The sequence below is a fragment of the Argiope bruennichi genome, chromosome 5, assembly GCF_947563725.1.
Source record: "Argiope bruennichi chromosome 5, qqArgBrue1.1, whole genome shotgun sequence".
Lineage (NCBI taxonomy): Eukaryota > Metazoa > Arthropoda > Arachnida > Araneae > Araneidae > Argiope > Argiope bruennichi.
In genome coordinates, this window is record NC_079155.1 from 101,505,158 (window position 1) to 101,523,068 (window position 17,911).

Genomic DNA, 17,911 nt, shown 5'->3' on the forward strand with positions numbered 1-17,911 from the left:
TTCTAAGTAAACTGGAATTTTAATTATTTTCTGTTATAATTTAACTGAAATGAAAACCAAGGACTGCTTTCATATGATTTTATGGTGACTTCTAAGGAATATGATCTTTTTAATATAGCTTGATTTTCAATAAAAAAATATATATATTCTTTCCTATTCTTTGCTACATTGCTTATTTGTTTTACACAACATTTGAAGCTTTTTTGTTATCTTCTCTCTTTAATCTTTATTATATTTCATGATTCATGGTAACATATCATGGAATCCAAAAACTAATATTTCTAAATAGATCATCTTGTGACACCAAATGAATATATTAAGTGATAAGAGCATCAAAATTATAATATTTTATCATCATCTGAAACCAATAACTGGGCACAATTTTAGAATTCTAGTACATTCATAAAATTACAGACATGAAATGTGGAGTTACTTAAAAATGTTTTAAGGTTTTTAAGGTTATATTCTTTAGTATTTTCTCAAAAGATGTTAAGAATATGTATACATATAACTTTTAACAAATTTTATCTGAAAATAAGAATAAGTGAACATGAAAATGTTTCATGTCTGTAAAGCAAGTGAAATATTTTTATCTCAATCAGTCCACTGCCATATTTATTTATGCAATGAATCCTAATTAGAGAAATTATCAAATTCTATAATTCTTTGCATCAGAAAGTTAAAAATATATATAAAACAAAATGGACTGTTAATATAGCTGCTTTTTTATATAATGACATTTGCAAATGTGTGTCAATATTTAGAATGATTTTCAAGTTATTTCAGATCTTCAATTTATATATATATATACACACATAGTTTCAAACACAAATGAATTACAACAATAAAAATAATTTTAATTATCTGAATGAATGAAATTTAATATGACTTCATTTATTAGAATTCATTTTATTCAGTATTCATACAAAAAAATTTTAAAAAAAATGATAGAGAATAAGAAGAAAAATTAATTTTTTATTCAAATTAAATATTGATTCTTAATTTTGTTCATAGAATTCAAACTCTTATCATTTATTTCAAATATTCTTTCTTGATGTTACAGGGTTTGCAAGTTTCTCAAAAACAAAAAGTAAGTCCCTGGGATTTGCTAGAAGGCCATAAAAATCCAGCACCTCTCTCCTGGTCTTGGTTTTGGGCTGTAAGGATGGAAAGGAAACCTCTTCGCCATGAAGAGACTCAAAGACTCTTATTATGGCATACACATTCTTTGAAGAAACCTAGTAGTTATTATTTAGAACCCCCACCTTTACCTGCTGAAGAGTTAGAGCCACCTCCTGAGAAACAGCCTCAAATATTAGTAAGTAAAGGAGATGTATATTATTGATCTTTTATTTTACTACAACTAGTTGAAATACACTAGTAGTTGTAATCATGTAATCAGTATTTTTGACTCCGTGTTTGCTAATGCATAGCATTCAAGTTACCTTAAATTAAAGAAAAAATTACCCCAAAACTTTTCAGCACTGTCTCTAGCATAAAGTTTTGATAACTTTTAGCCATTTCTACTGGGACAAAAATAATTACAAAATTTTGAATTTAAAGTTTTCTATACTGCTGTTTTCAATTCTTATATTCTAAAAAAATTGTGTATGCTGTTTATATAATAATGATTTAGTTCTGATTTAATATGGTATATTTCCAAGTTCAAACTAAGAGTATGTTTTTCTTCAATAATTTACTTTGAATTTTAAATATGCATGTAAGCAGAAATAAAAGTTTTTAAAAAAATTCTGTGACTTTCAAAAATATTGCCAAGCAAGAAAAATTGATGGTATATATTCTAATCTAGTCACTCTGAAGTAATTTTATGATGGTTTTAACTCTTGCAATTCTTTTTGAAGCTAGCTCATTTCTTTCTATTCATTTGATGTTTTGTATATAATCGGTGGTAATATTATTTTCTTCTATTTTATATAATTATTTTATTTATTCCCTCATATTTCAACAGGGACTGAATTGTATGCATTCGAAATTGCAATAAGGTCATAACATTTTTGGCTTCATTCCTGACAGTTCTGCTTGTCACTTTCCCACCATTTTATAGTATATCAAGCAATTGACAACTACTAAAATCTACAAAATGTATGAATACTCGCGTCAGTCATTTTTTTGTAATTACTGCACACCGGTAATATACAAAATAATGGTCAGTGCCTCCCATATTATATGCTTTTACAATAGCAGATTATTTTATATCAGCTTTTTGTTTCAATTATTTTGACTGTCTTCTGCCTATTCCAGTTGGCTCATGTATAATAGAGTCATGGATTTATTATCTTTCTACTTAACCAGGTACATTTGACTATTGTCTGTGACCCATTCATCCCATTTGCCAGATTTCATTATTTTCGATATATGAGAAATTCTATTGCTTCGCCTAAAATCACTTTTTTCTAAAAGTTCAATTACCTCCTTTTGAGTTAAAGCCACTTGACGTGAAAAAAATTACTATTAGCTCATAAAATGCTGTATATACATGATGTTGGAATGAAATATCAATTACTGTCTACAAGACGGCTATAAAATTTAATTTCTTAGTAAAGTTAAAAAATAAATATTTTTAAATTTATATCTTATTACATTACAGAACATAAGAATTATTTATTATAAAAAAGATATACAATATATTCAAAGACAAGTAAATGACAATTTGAAAACAATCGCTCAAAAGATAAACAATGCAATAGATCGCAAGCAGTCAGGAAATGGGCATGAAAACGTCTGAGGTACGCATATGTGTGTACCTTAGTTAAATTTGTATTGTCACCAATTCAGTTATAGATAACAAGATATAATTTTATAATGACTTTAACCAGGCACTGGGCATTTTCTAAAAATATATACAAGTGTTTATTTTATTAAACAATTACTTATATTTGCTGTGTTTTCTGTGCAACGCCATTTTTGTTATGTCTAATTAATAGCGATGGATATGAAAAATAGTATCGAACTGTAGTGCTATTTATTGATGCAAAATGGAAGCTACATTCATAAATGTTGAAATGCATGCATTATTTCGTTAAAATTTGACTTTACCAGATAAGAAAAATGAAAAATATTACAGGTACTCATATGTGTACCTCAGCACTGAAGAGGCTATGGAAAATTCTAATAGTGTGGTTGCTCAATATTTTTTCTATAAATCCTCCATTTGATGCAATAAGCCAATAATTATAAACAAAAATTAAAGTAATTTGTTCTAACTTAAAGATGACTCATTTTCATGAAAAAATAATAATAATAATAAACATATTTTATTTAAAGGTAATTTTTTTTTTAACTTTAAAAATTGAAACTGTAGAAATAAGAAAAAAATTGGCGATTTATTGCTTGTACTTGGCAAATGAAAATGCACACAAGTTTTTTTACAAGATTAGCAGAAATGTTATTCAAGCTGATCTGCCCTTATAATTTAGCTCTATTCCCCCCCCCCCCCCCATTTTAAGACCCTTTTAAAATGCTTTTTTTCTGAATTGAAATTTCATATGGGGGGGACAATCTTATCAAACAAATAAAATAATAATAATAATATATCAGATGTTGAACTTTTAATATGATGTAATTTATATGATAATGTTATGTGTAATGCTCTCAGTGTGGCACAGTATATTACTCTAGCCTAATAAATTATTAGCCTTTGCTAATTAATTGAAATTTTTATTTATTTATTGAATTGTTTAATTATTTATGTTCAGTGCCATAAATTATCATTCTGCATTTATTGTGTTTTTCTTTTAAATCATTTTAAATGTATAATAATTGAACTAAAATTTAAAGATAAATCTTTCAATTCATAAAATGATTAATATTTTCGAAAAATCAAATAAATTTTCTATTATAAATACTCGGATATATAAATAAAAATGTATTTGTTTTAAAGTTCTCTATCGATCTAATAACATATAAAATAGCCAAATTGTTATCTTTTAATGTTATCAATATATGAAAAAGCAGAATGTAGAAATCAATGTTTAGAATTATATAGAAATCAGTGTTTAGAATTGCATGAGTATAAAAATACTCAAAATTCTCATATTTAAATACTCAAAATACTCATATTTAAAAAAAAATGTGTTTTATTAAAAGTTTAAAAAACTTATATTGTCAGCAATTTAAGATTTATGAATTGATATAAATGTATTATTTGTTAAAATATTTTAATATGCAATTATTTTGTTAAAATCTATACATTTCTAAATTTCAGATTGAAGACATTAAGAGAGGAAGAGAAACGCCATTTGAGCAATCTCCTAGGGGCAATGCTAAAAAACCCAAACAACAACAACGCCGTCGTAGAGCTGCTAAAATGGTAAATGGTCAGGTAAGTAAATATATGCATATCAGAAATGTGTATTTTTTATAATATCTATTGGTTTTGCAATTTATTAAAAAAAATTAATTTCTCATTTTTTTTTTTTTTATCTATTACCATAATGTGTTTCAATATTATACTTTATGTTTTTCAGCTATAATTTCTTAAATATGCTTAAGAATATCCTCACTGTTTTCACAATTTAAATTCATCCTAATAAGTTAAATTTTATAAAATAACTTTTGTCAGAATTTGAATTTATAATAGAATTAGTTAGAATTCAATTTTTTCTTTTCTACCTTGTTAAAATAGTTTTATCTCATGTATTTTAGGATTGCCTTTGATTTGAATGAAGCTTTCATATGATTTAAAATACAAAATTATTAAATAAAAAATAGCCATTAATTGAGATTTCAGTCTTTAATATCAGACATATTTATATGTAAAAGTTATTTTTTTTATTTATATATAAATGAAGGTTTCTTTTTGATTCTCTACTTTTTAATAAAAAGGGATTAATAAATTTTTTAATTCAGCTGTAATATATTTTTTTTTTTTTTTTTTGCGAGACAGCACGTCAGGATCTTGTTATATTTTAAAAGTTGATAATTTTACTAATTTTTTAATTGAAAAATATTTCAGTCTTTTGCTTTTATTATTTTACAAGCAAGATATATGAAAACATTCCATTTTCCTGGAAAACATTGTATAATATGCAGATTTAATATTCAATTAATTAATATTTTTTATTTAAAATATGCCTGATATACAAATCTCCTAATTTTAGTTAAAATAATTTTTTTCGGATGCTAGTGAAATCATAAAATATTACCTATTTAATACAGAGAAATAGGTTTCATTACTGCTTTATTACAGCTTGGTTAAATCTGGTTCTTCTGCTATAAAATTGAATATATTAATTACTATCACAATTCTTTATTTTAGCTGTAACAATTTTTTGTAAAGTAATAATATAAGAAATTATTTATATAAAGTAAGAAAGTCTTTTAGTGCCTTTTTTTTGGTTAATTATTTAGAATTTTAAATATTTAGTTTATTTTAAAGCCATTTTGCTAAATTTAAACTTTTTTTTGTATAAATTTTGGTGTCCTGTTCACATACTTTTTGACTGGAATATCTTTACGAATTTTATTCAAAAGCAACATGTGTCCTTAAATGCACATCGGCAAAGATTAGAGCTTTAACTTTCAACTGTCATTGTAATATTTTCTTGTTATCCACAGGTGAAGTATTTCAATAGCAGGAAGGTAGAATCCATTGAATGAATATTCAACTATTATTTAAACATCCATTAAATTTATTATTGTTAAAGTAATAGCTCCACTCGCAATTATTGTATAGTATAGCTACAAATTGGGAACTTGATGAATTAAATCTATCAGAATATCAAATTAATTAGTAAAGAGTGGCTTAAATTTTTTTGCTTGTGCTTTAAATTGTAGTTTTCCCTCTCTTTTGAAGAAAGTAATGGTTCTTGGTATGAAAAATTTATAAATTCAATTTTCTGTAATCTATGACATTTATTATTTATTTATTCACCCAATAAATGTTATAATATTACTTTTTTATAACTACTAAGTGTAAAGAGATATCGAATCCTTATGTTTTATTAGAATTTTTGAACCTCTAAGGAAATGTTAAATGTTGTTTGTGTAATAACATCATGTATGCTCACAGTGTTATTTAATATTTTTTCTTCAGTTCTATAACTATCATTTTAGTTGTTAAAAAGCAATGTGATCTAGGTATTATTATTCATTCAGGAATTTGTACTATTATAAATTAATAGTGAATTATGAATGAAGTCTTTATTTACATACAGTCATGAACAACATTTATATTTACATAAAAGGTTCTTTATTTGTGGATCACTTTATTATATTTGAAAAATTTACAGTAATGCAAAAGACTAAAAAGAATAAATTATTTTTAATCTTAATTTTATCTTTAATTTTTTTTGTATTTTTAATTAATCTTGAAAGTAAGATAACTTTAGACATCCAAATTATAATTTTTCCCCCCATACATTTGTATATTTGAATTTCAAATTAGAAAATAAGGTAAAAGAAATCATAAAATTTTACTTTCGTACAAAAATAGTAAAAATTTAAAAAGTTTTATTAGAAAGCTACTTCTGAAATTTTTTAAAATGTAATTCAAAAAGATTTTTTTTTTCTTATTTTTTATAAATAAAATTATTTGGGATATGCACATACTTTTGCCCTCTCTCAGAATCATTAAAAGCAAAATTAATGCATAGATGTTTGTAAACAGTTTCTATTCAAAGTTTTTGTATTTTAAAAATTCATATAATAGAATGTCAAAATGTTTGCATGATTTCCTTTCATATAATATTTATGCAATAATAATTTAGAAAGTAGCTAGCCTGAGTTTCTCAACAGCATATTTGTCTAGAATAAAAATTTTATTGCAAATGAAATAATAGCTTGTCTTATTTATATTTAAAACATTTTTCATTTTATTTTTGTTTTTAATTGCATGAAATATTACTTTAAATTTTCATATTCATTTGTAATGCTTACTATTTCTTATTTTCATTAATTCTTTATGTGTATGTCAGCAGCCTTCACCAATTTCAGTTTATTGCAATCTCTTTAAAGTTTATAGCATGCTTTTTTATTTCAAGTAGAATTAGTTTGCATGATTCATTCTCTTTTATTTCATTTTGCATGTTTAAACAATTATTCACTTTTACTGTATAGAAATGCATGATATCATTATTATGCCTTTCTTATGTGGCTTTGCACAAAAACCCACAACTCTTTTAAACTTTAGTATATTTAGATCATAAATTCCATTTTTTAATGGCAATCTTTCAATAATTTTCTTGCTTTGCAATTAATATTTTACTTTTTGCAATATAGAACGCTTTTTCTATCGCTTTGATTTACATATTATAAAATGCATGTTATATGTAGCTAATATTAATGATGTTTACCATTTACTTTGTTGTATTTTAAAACATTATTTTCATTGTATCAAAAATTGATTTTTTTTTTATTTGTGTCAATAATTAGGGGAACTTAATCATGGATATAAATCAGTGCTTTTATAATTGTGCTGGGGGTTGCATCATTCTTTTAACTTACTAAACATTTAACACCACTGTCAGATATATCCAGAAAAGTGTTAATACATATAGAAGTATTTTTAATTGTTTCATTAAAGATATCTGTTTTTATTTTACATCTGATGATAATTAAAAGCAATGACTATTCTAGCTATTCTTTTTGAATTGCATTTTATATGCTTCTTGATGCATGGCAAAACACAGCACATGATGCAATATTTGTTATGGGAAAAGACCTCTGCTTCCTTAGTTTACTAACACTAGCTTGTATACAAATTTGGCTTGTGAATGTGGAATTTTTAAAAATATAATCAATATTTTGCAGAAGCTGCAGTTTCACTGAGACTTAATTATCTTTTTTTTAAAGTATTAATATTCCTGTAATTTTTAAGCATTAATTGAAAACTGTTGAATAAATTTTGAATGTGCTCGCTGTTTTTTTACTGAATGTTAGTTTTATTTCATATTAAATTCCTCTGTCATTTTACAAAAGGAATTTATAATTAAATATCGTTTAGGACTGGATATAGTTAGATATTGTTATTCTATTTCATGAAATTACAAGTATTTAAATCAAATAATTCAAAAGGTATGGTTTATTATTTGCTTGATTTTTTATGTATTAAATCATTGTAATAACTGTTGCAATACATTTTTTTTATTTAAATACAATGCTCATTACTAGTAATTAATGTAAGAATAATTAATTTATTATCATTTTCCTCCAAATATTTTAAAATGTTTGAAATAACAATTAAATTAATGGTTTTGCTTCTTCTGAATAATTTGGGGTAAAAACACAGAAATTATATAGTAATTAAAAATGTGATTAATTTTTATAAGAAAAAAATTCTAAAATTCTTCAGCCATCTGAATATCCATTTCCTTATGCAGCAAGAGTTATTACAAACTTGCCAAATATATGGAGTTTCTAACAGTATACTGAAATAATGACACTAATATGTAGATTTATTTCTGAAGTGATTACAAGCTGATAAAAAATTAAGGGTAAAGAACATGATTATCGATGTACACTTATATATATTTTCTAACACAGAATAAAAGAAGTTACAGTTAAAATTTAGAAAGAAATTAATTAAAAATTGATCTAGGTCCAGGCTGCTGACGCTGTCACTTGCACTTTCTTAAGCACACCTTGACAAACATTTTTTTTTTTTTTTTTTTTTTTTAATTTTGTGGTGTTTAGGCTATAAAAGCTTAATTGACTTTTACCTAAGTATTTGCTTCCTTTGTTGAAGAATTTGAGTTCAGAATATACATTTCTTTTATGTTGTAATATTTATTTTTTTTTGTTGAAATAAATATTTGTTAAGGTGTGGCTAAGATTGAAACAAAGCTTAAGAAAATTTTAATTAATAAAGATTAGCTAAATCAATAGGATTCATTTCAGGTAGAAAAAGAGTTTGCAAAAGGGAAGAAAAGAGAGGTAATGGCTTGGGATTTATTTATGTTTTCTCATATATTTTTAAAAATTGTATTTTTATTTTCTGGTTTGTTTGTTTTTTGTGATATCCATCATGAGATATTTAAGTCATAAGATGGTTATTTTGTTTGTCTGTTTGTAGAATTGTAACTAACTCATTACTTTTTTGAAGTAAGCTGATTTTACCTAAAGTGGAGTAAACCTATCATAGTTAATGCTATTGAATTTAATTCTGTTAATGTATCTTTTTTTTATGCTTTCTTTACATGTAAATACTAGGGAACATTAAATTGTGTGTTACAACCTTTTGACAATATTTTTCTGTCTGAAAAAAATACTATAAAAATATTTTAAAAGCCCTTGTTTTGAAATATGATAGAATATTTTTCTAGTGCTCTAATTTTAAATAATTTGAAGATTTCCTTACTTCCCCCTCCAAAAAAAAAAATGTATTTTTTATACTGGATTCAATTGATTTATATTCAGTTTTATTCGATACAATGATTATTGAAAACTTATTCTGGTTTCCATATTAAGTATTAAGGACTATCTACAAATAAATTATTAGTAATGCTTCCTTTTCTTAAATAATAATTTTACTTACTTTTTTTGGATATTCTAAAAAAAATAATAAAAAAACATCTTTCTTTAATACTTTTTTCATTCAAGAATTCTTAATTATATATATCTTTGAGCTGATATAGTATTTTAGAAGTTACTGATATTATAATGAAGATATTTGCTTTTAAGATCTTGTAAATATTTAAAAAAAATTTTAACATATTCCATGCTCTAGTTATCACTTTTCATACTATTCAAATTAATTGGAACTTCTTGATTATCTTTAAATTTGTATCTTGATTAGACATTGGCTTTTACTTTGCTATTCTGATTTAATTAAACATTACCCTTTAATTTCTCAATTTTATGCTACTGCTATTACTTGAAACTAATTTATAAAATTTTTTATGTAAATTATTCTTGTTTTTGTTGTTTTTTTTTTAGCAAGCACATGGTATACGTCCTGGAATGGGCTTTCCTGATCAAATGATGTATCAGCAAGGTCCTCCACAACCTTGGTATGGACAACAGCCGCCCATGCAACAACCTCCTTACTATTCTCCACAGCAACCACTGCCACCTGGTACTTATTTGTAATATCTATTATAATTGCTGAATAATTTAAAAATTTGAGAAATGGGTATTCATTGTTATTCTTAGATTTCATGATTTACCCTTGACTTGTGCCTTAATATTTTACTTGACTTTTGGTCAAAGTTTTGAAGTTCTCTCTTGCAGCAACCACCTGGCCAACACATGAAGACAATAAGTATATTTAATATCCAATAAAAAAGACACCAGGAAATAGTTAATTGATTCTTTTAGAAATAATTGCTTTCTCTTTTTACCTAGCATATCATAAATAAATATCTTGTTACTTGGCAAATGGAAAACTTATTTCCCATTTTTTTTAGCATGTAAACATGATATGTGTAACCTTTCACATGTAATAGATACAATTTGTAGATGTTATCGAATAGGTAATTAATGGCTGCTAACTATTTTTAATTCCAATATTAAACCACTTTTGGGCTTAATTGCTTTTTGCTAGTTGTTACTTTCTGAAATTCCACAGGAATATCAATAAAGTATGAATTAATACCATGCAATTGTTTTTGTTACTGCAATGTTAATTTGTAGATGATTATTGCTTAAAAATCAATATTTTATTATTTTTATTTTTTATTTAACTGTGTATTTATATCATTCTTTTGAAACATGTACATTGTTTTTTTACTGATTGCTGTCATATATGACTATCAGCATGTTCTGTGCATTCAAATTTTCTTTTTTATTTGAAAAATGTGGTTAAATTCTTTGTCCTTTTCTTTTACTTAAAAATTAAATTTAAAAAATTCTTCTAGCAAAAATATTTTTTATTAGTGTTCAGATTATGTTGATTTTAGTATTTAAATTTTTTTAAAGCCTAAACCTGATTTTCTTTCCAATTTTCAAAAGCAGGTGGTCCGAGATTCGAAAGACCGCTTTCCCAGTCCAAGCAAGCCTTGAGCTCTATGCTTCGAGCCCGACACCCATCTACCCAGTTTCTCCCAGGTCCTGGTGGAAGTGGACAACACCCTGCAGGTGGTGTTGCCCCAAGTGGAGGACCTGGTGGGAACATGCCTGGCAGCATGGGTGGGAGTCACATGGGCGGACCTGGAGCACCCATGCCTGGACATCCTGTCAATCATCCTGGAGGGAACCCATCTGCAGGAATTAACTTTGAAATGATGCAAAAGCGCCAGATGATGATGCGTCAACAACAACAGCAGCTTCGCCCTCAAGGCATGCCAGTGAGTAATGAACTAATTTTTTGTTTGAAATATTATAAACAATGCATATTTCTAATTGTGATTCATCTCATTATGTACAACATAATATGTTAGGTTGCTTATACTATTTATTAGAAATTATTAATACTATCATTCTATTTCCTCTATAATTATGTTATTGAATCCCAAACTAAAATAAAAGTCAAACAATTAATCTTGGAAATTTTCCACATAATAAGAGTATTTGCCATTTAGAACAATGACTTCTCTTCTAATCAACTCATAATGATTTTGGCCTATTACCAAACATATTATATTTGAGAATATTACTTCTTAACCCAATTTAAATCCAGAAGATATAACATCTATTAGGTAATATATTAGTTGATATTGCATCAATGAAACATTTATGATGCATAACAGCAATACTATTAATGTTTCCTTTTGTGTGTATCTAGTAGCATCTCTTCAACCGAAGATATTTTTAAAGGTTTAACTAATTCCTCAAAAAATGCTATGCTCTTTATTAAAATAGAAATTCTTGCAATTCAGCTTAAGATGTTTGCTTCAAATCTTTTGTTAAAAAAAAATATTTAAATGAGTTAATTCCACTTTTTTAATTTTAAAGTCAGATTTTTTTTATTGACTTTTATTCATACGTGTATAAGCAATTTGCAAGTAGTAAATTTTATGAAAACTAGAATGATAAAGTATATTTAATCTAATTTTTGCATGCAAAATACTGAGAGTAATACACAGCGTTTTCCCAGATTAATTATTACTAAGTTATTCAGATGAATAGAAAAAAATTGGACAACATTGATTTGCAAACGAACTTGGAACCATAAAAAAAGACCTACAAATAATGTTTTGAAATTTAAACTATAGTCAGTTATAATTCAAAAAGTTCATGTGCACAGCTCTTGTAAATCAAATAAATATATAAAATTAAATCATTCTGAAAATGATGGCAAAAAAATTGAACTCTCTAATAAAGTAAGAACTCTTATTTGACCCTTTGATACTTCAGCCCTGATGATAAATGATTCAGTATGAATTTGCGTAAAATAATGAATGGCAGGGGGGGGGAGCTTGGAAATGTAATAAAATGAGCTTTTGAAACAAATACCCTTTTAAAGCTATTTCAATCAATTGTATCTCATATATTTAACTTCTAATATTTTGATTCTTTCTCTACTTTAAACAGTGAAAATCAAGCAATAAAAATAGATAACTCTGAATATAAAAATAATATATATAATAGAATATAAAAATAAATTAGGTCTTATGTATATATATATAAAAAAAAATAGATAACTCTGGAAATTGATTTAAAAAATGAAGCACAGGAAAATATTAGTGAACTAATATCTTAAAAATATAAGGAATAAAGAAAATTGTTATACAGAAGTTATGATAATTTCTAATCATATATACTTTATATAATTTGTTTAAAAATTTAATATTACTTTTATATTAGTGCCTGAAAAGACTCTAGTTTTATACATTCTATTAGACTAATTGCTTATCTTGTTTTAATTTAAATACTTTATAGAATATGAGTTTCCATTAAATTCATTGTAAGCATGCAGAAGAACGGAGTACATTAATATTATTTTTAAAAAAACAAGAATTGTATTGATTTAAGATTTGAATGTATGCTATTGCTGATTATTTTTAATATATTTCTGATTGTAACATTTTTTAGAGGTTTCCATATTATCAGTGAAAAAAAAAATATGTTAAATTGCTATCTTTCTGTTGTTCCATTTAATTTTTTATCTCATTGTTTTCTAGCTATTATTATGGAGTTTACTAATTATTTTAAAGTTAAAATCCAGCTGAAAAATGTTTATTGGTATTTTAATTTTTAGTACATATCACCAAGTCAAAGAAAGTAGTTTGTGGTAAGTCCAGAACCTCAGCATAAAAATACACCTCAGAATTTCTGGTAACTCCTAAGGTTAATTTTTGAGAATTTGTTGGTTTCATTGGTTTTTGAGGATTTGTAGAAATGGAAGAAGCGATGGTGTTGTAAGCCAGCAATGAAAATTAAAATACCTTATTCTAACTTTCGGATATTGGATTCATTTTATATATATATATATGGTGAATAAAAAGCTTCTGAAAATCTTTATAAATACATTATTACTTGTTAGCATATTAAGAGGTATTTTGCATCAGTTGCTCATTAAATAAATTTCATATATTTACTTTTTTGACATTTATATATATTTCCTATAATTTACATTTCCAGAGTGGACCTGGTGGGCCTATGTATCCGCATAGCATGCAGGGTACCAATGCATCAACTGCGCCATTGCATCATTTACCACCTCAAGGTATAAGATTGTGTATTTAAGTTTGCTAAGCACACATATATATTTATATATATGTAAAATTTTTTATTTCACAAATTTCTTTATAATTAAGAATTCTCCAGTATGTTAGAAAAATTATAAAATAATTAAATATTCTTTTATATATTTATATTCATATATTCTTTTATAAATTATGTTCGAACTATTTCATTACCAGATTTTTTTCTTGAATTGATTGATTTTCGTTTGTTCGAAATAGAAATACAAATTATGATACATATGAAATTTGTTACAAATTATACCACTTTTGATACCATATATTTACTTCATTTTTATATTATATTACCACTTTTATACCACATTATTATACAACTTTTGATACTATATTTACTCCATTATTATTTTTTTTTTTTTTTGTTACCAAAAAAAATGAAGGTTTTAAAATTAAAAGAACTTAGTTATTGATTTTAAAAACTGTCTTAAAGTTTTTTTTTTTTTTTTTTCTCCTTTTCAAGTGATCATAAGTAATTGTTCATCACAAGAAATTAATATCTAAAGAGGAAAGAAAAAAAGCTTAATCTGCAAAAATAATTGCAAAATTATTTAGTAAAAATTTTAAATTTTAATTAATATTTAGGCATTGGATATTTTATCTGTTCTCCCATGCACATTCAGAAGCATATACATGGAAAATATTGCTATATAGAATCCATATTACTGATGATTGATTTTATTTTCAGGTATGAATCAAAGCTATGGCAGCTATAGCGGCTCTAATATGCAACCCAATGCTGGAATGATGGAGTCCAGAAATTCCTCAATGTTACCAACTAGTTTTAATCAATCTTACGGTAGCTCACAATCAGGTCCTGGAATGATGGGACCAAATACTATACGAAATCAACAAGGACAGTATATGCCACAATCCAACAGGTGATATGTTTTTTCATTGGTTCATGTTTCAGTAATTTTACATTCAATGGGGTTTATTAATTTTTTTTTTTTTTTTTTTTTTTTGCTGAAAAATTATGTATTAGCAAATAATTATGAACAAATGTATGTAAAGTGTACATGCAATGGTCCTACACTTTATTAGTTGTTACAAATATTAATTGACTTATATCATTACCTCAAAGAATTAAATGAAAAATGGAATAAATTAAATTACATAGCTTTGAATTTCCCTAGCATGGTGTGTGTCCGTGGTTTTGTCTTATATTCTTTGTTAATTTAAATGAAACAAGAATACTAAGTACTGTGTAGCCAAGGGAATTCAAAATTTTGTAATCTAATGTCTTTCCATTTTCTAATTTCATTCATTAATTTAATAGTATGAGTCAAGTCATTCGTTATCAACACCATTGCCCAAACTGCAAAGAAAATATTGATTTTTATCATATGTAAAGTAGTATTTGTAACAAAGTAATAGTAGTTTTTGTGGTTCTTCATTTCTAAATTAGTATGAAAGAGACCTTTGGAATTGGTGTTGATAAAAAGGAAGACTTTTAAAGAATATTAAAAGTAATACCGAAAGAATATTACCGAAATATTAAATATTTATTTCTAATTGTTTAAGTAAACAATAAAATCTTACAGTTTCAAATTACAGGTACATTTGTTTATTTGGATTGTCATAACTATCCAGCCATGTTTTTTTTTAACATTGTAAAATGTTTTAATTAACTATGTAAACAATATTATTTACGTCTATTAATGTATTGATTTAATCACCATAATTTAAAATTCAGAAGAATTTCAGTTTTATTGATATTGATATGTCTTTTATTTAAAGGCCTCAATATGGCATGGGAGCTCCTAATGTCACTGTGAATCAAATGGGTGGAGGCTCGCATTTACCTGTCTCTGGTTCTCAAATGGTGCAAAATACTGCCAGTAGTTACGGTGGCCAGTCAAATCCTCAGTCCATGTCTACCATGCCCGGTGGACCACCTAATCAAATGCATATGCAGCAGTTGTGCCATCAACAGCAATTGATGGCCATGCAAAAACAACAGCAGCAGCAGCAGCAACAACAGCAGCATCAACAGCAGCAGCAGCAACATCAACAACAGCAGCAGCAAACTCAACAACAGCAGCAGCAAACTGCTGCTTTGGTTGCACACTTAAGGCATATGAGTTCCAATAATCAGGGTCCTCCACATCCACAGCAACAGCATCATGCTTATCATCCTCAAGGACCATACTGAACAGTAAAAAATGTTTGAAGGTTTGAAATAATTACGAATTCAATTCTGTTTACTGGCGGATGGTGTGAATGAAGATTATTATATACTCATATTGAAAAATATATATATCAGTGAGATTTGACTATTTCTTTAAGACTGCCATGAAAATATTGCAATTTTTCTTCATCCCTATTCATTGTAAGGGGGATAAATAAAATAAAAGTTAAAAAAATCAGGGGAAAAATATGCTTTTGTTAGATAAATCATTTATTTATTATTTTTGGATTTTTGATTTAGATTATTTTATTTCTGTGGTCCATTACAAAATATAGATTTCAAGATTGTTAAATTTTCTTAACCAGCAGATTATGAACTGAGACTTAATAATAGGGGGGGGGGGATAAAAATAGATTTGTAAATATTTTGTACATACATTTCAGTGTCTTGTTTAATGAAAATGTTCTGTATCATGTTTATGCAATTATCATCTTTGTTATGTGTTCAGTATTTCTTTTTAATTTTAAATTTATTTAAATGTTTTAACTTAAAATAATGCAATCCAAAGGCCTTTGTTTCTAGTAATAACATAAAAAAGAGTAAAGTGATATTCTAACTCCATAACTATTTTTATGATCTGCAAATCTTTTTATAGTGGAAAAAATCAAAAGGCGAATGTATATGTTTTTTTCCCCCTTTGTCCATTAATATAGTTGTTACTCCTACTATTTTATAAAAATTGTTGCATTTGCTTGCCAAGAAAACATATTGTTAAAACTAAACTGAAACACAATTTGTATTGTTTCTTATATGTTTGAATATTGTAAATGATATCAACTAAGATACCTTTAAATCATTATTCAGCATCCTTTCTAATAGAAATGCGTAAGTTCTGGAGGGAACTGGGTTATTGAGAAAATCAACATTTAAGTTTTTTTTTTAAAAATAATTGACAAAAGTGTGATTACTTTCTTTGAACTTCCTAATTTATTTTTCTATATTCATTGAAACATCCAATGTTATATGAAGTAATTTATGAATGGGATAAATTTTGCATTATTAAAAGAAAAGAAGAAAAAAATTTAATATTCTGTGAATTTTTTAATTGAACAAAATGACTGTGAACTTCTGGAATCGATACAGTCATCTAATTAAATAAAAAAAGGGAATACAATTAATGTATCAGAATTTTAGGATTTATTGGAATCATCTAGGACTTTAAAAAAATCATCCAACTTGTCTCATTTGGGATTGAGAGGGCAGATACCTGGCTTTTCAATGGAAGAAAGATTATCTTGAGATCTGTTGATAGAATTTAGGGGTCATAGAATAAAAATGATCTGTAAGAGATTTTTTTTTGTTGTGTTTTCTTCCAAATTGGACTCTATTTATGTTTACTTAAAAATATGCAATAATAGAATTTGATGAAATTTATATTGATATAATAATGTTTTATCTATCTGGGGTAAAAGTTTTGCCATTTTTATTAAGTTTTAAAATAAAATTCAAGAAATTATATATATATATATATATAGTTTTGCCTTGTATGTTTTTAGGAAGTATTTTGAAACACATTGTTGTCCAGGCAATTATAAAATAGCAAAGTAAAATATATTTAATAATATTTTAAAATAAGTCGTAAATAAGGAAATATACTTTATATTTTAAATTAATTTCTGATTTATTATGGATGTTTTTAAAAATGAATTAATGTTTTCTGTGTAATAATAATAATAATAATAAGAGAAATTTTTAAAAATTAAATAAAACAATTAATGTGTAGTTAAAATATTAATAAAAGTGAAGTTTTAATTAATATTTATGGAACAAATCTTGATATTTCTATTGTGTTAATTCTATGTATATAAGCACAAAATCTTATAATAGGTTTGAAGACTATGTTGTAAAACAAAATTAAAAATTGAATTTGATGAAGTCTCTCTTGATGTTATATTATTTTCATCTTTGTGATAACTATTATCTTTTGAATACTGAACCTCTTTTGTTTATGATTTAATATTTCATTTACAATTAAAAATAAATATATTGGTAAATATATTACATAATGTGAAAAAATTTCTAAAATATATAGATTTTTGAATACTACAATATATCATCAAATCCCACTATAATGAATATGAAAAATTTAAATTATATTTTGCTATATCAATGCAACTCAAATCAG

The 17,911-nt window shown here is 25.6% G+C and overlaps 1 protein-coding gene across 4 annotated transcripts in view; it reads left to right on the top strand.

Moving 5' to 3' along the window:
* The window catches only part of LOC129968552 (mediator of RNA polymerase II transcription subunit 12-like protein), a 60,162-nt gene extending 44,211 nt beyond the window's left edge, over positions 1–15,951 (top strand). For 2 of the 4 annotated variants that reach the window (XM_056082562.1, XM_056082564.1), the window contains exons 34-41: positions 1,064–1,318; positions 4,226–4,342; positions 8,857–8,892; positions 9,895–10,033; positions 10,909–11,243; positions 13,480–13,564; positions 14,284–14,476; positions 15,336–15,951. In XM_056082562.1, coding sequence (XP_055938537.1) covers positions 1,064–1,318; positions 4,226–4,342; positions 8,857–8,892; positions 9,895–10,033; positions 10,909–11,243; positions 13,480–13,564; positions 14,284–14,476; positions 15,336–15,750 — 1,575 coding nt within the window. In that variant the 3' untranslated portion in view covers positions 15,751–15,951. The remainder of the gene's footprint in view (positions 1–1,063; positions 1,319–4,225; positions 4,343–8,856; positions 8,893–9,894; positions 10,034–10,908; positions 11,244–13,479; positions 13,565–14,283; positions 14,477–15,335) is intronic. The other 2 variants (XM_056082563.1, XM_056082565.1) reach the window with 2 other exon arrangements.
* The last annotated feature ends 1,960 nt before the right edge of the window (positions 15,952–17,911 follow it).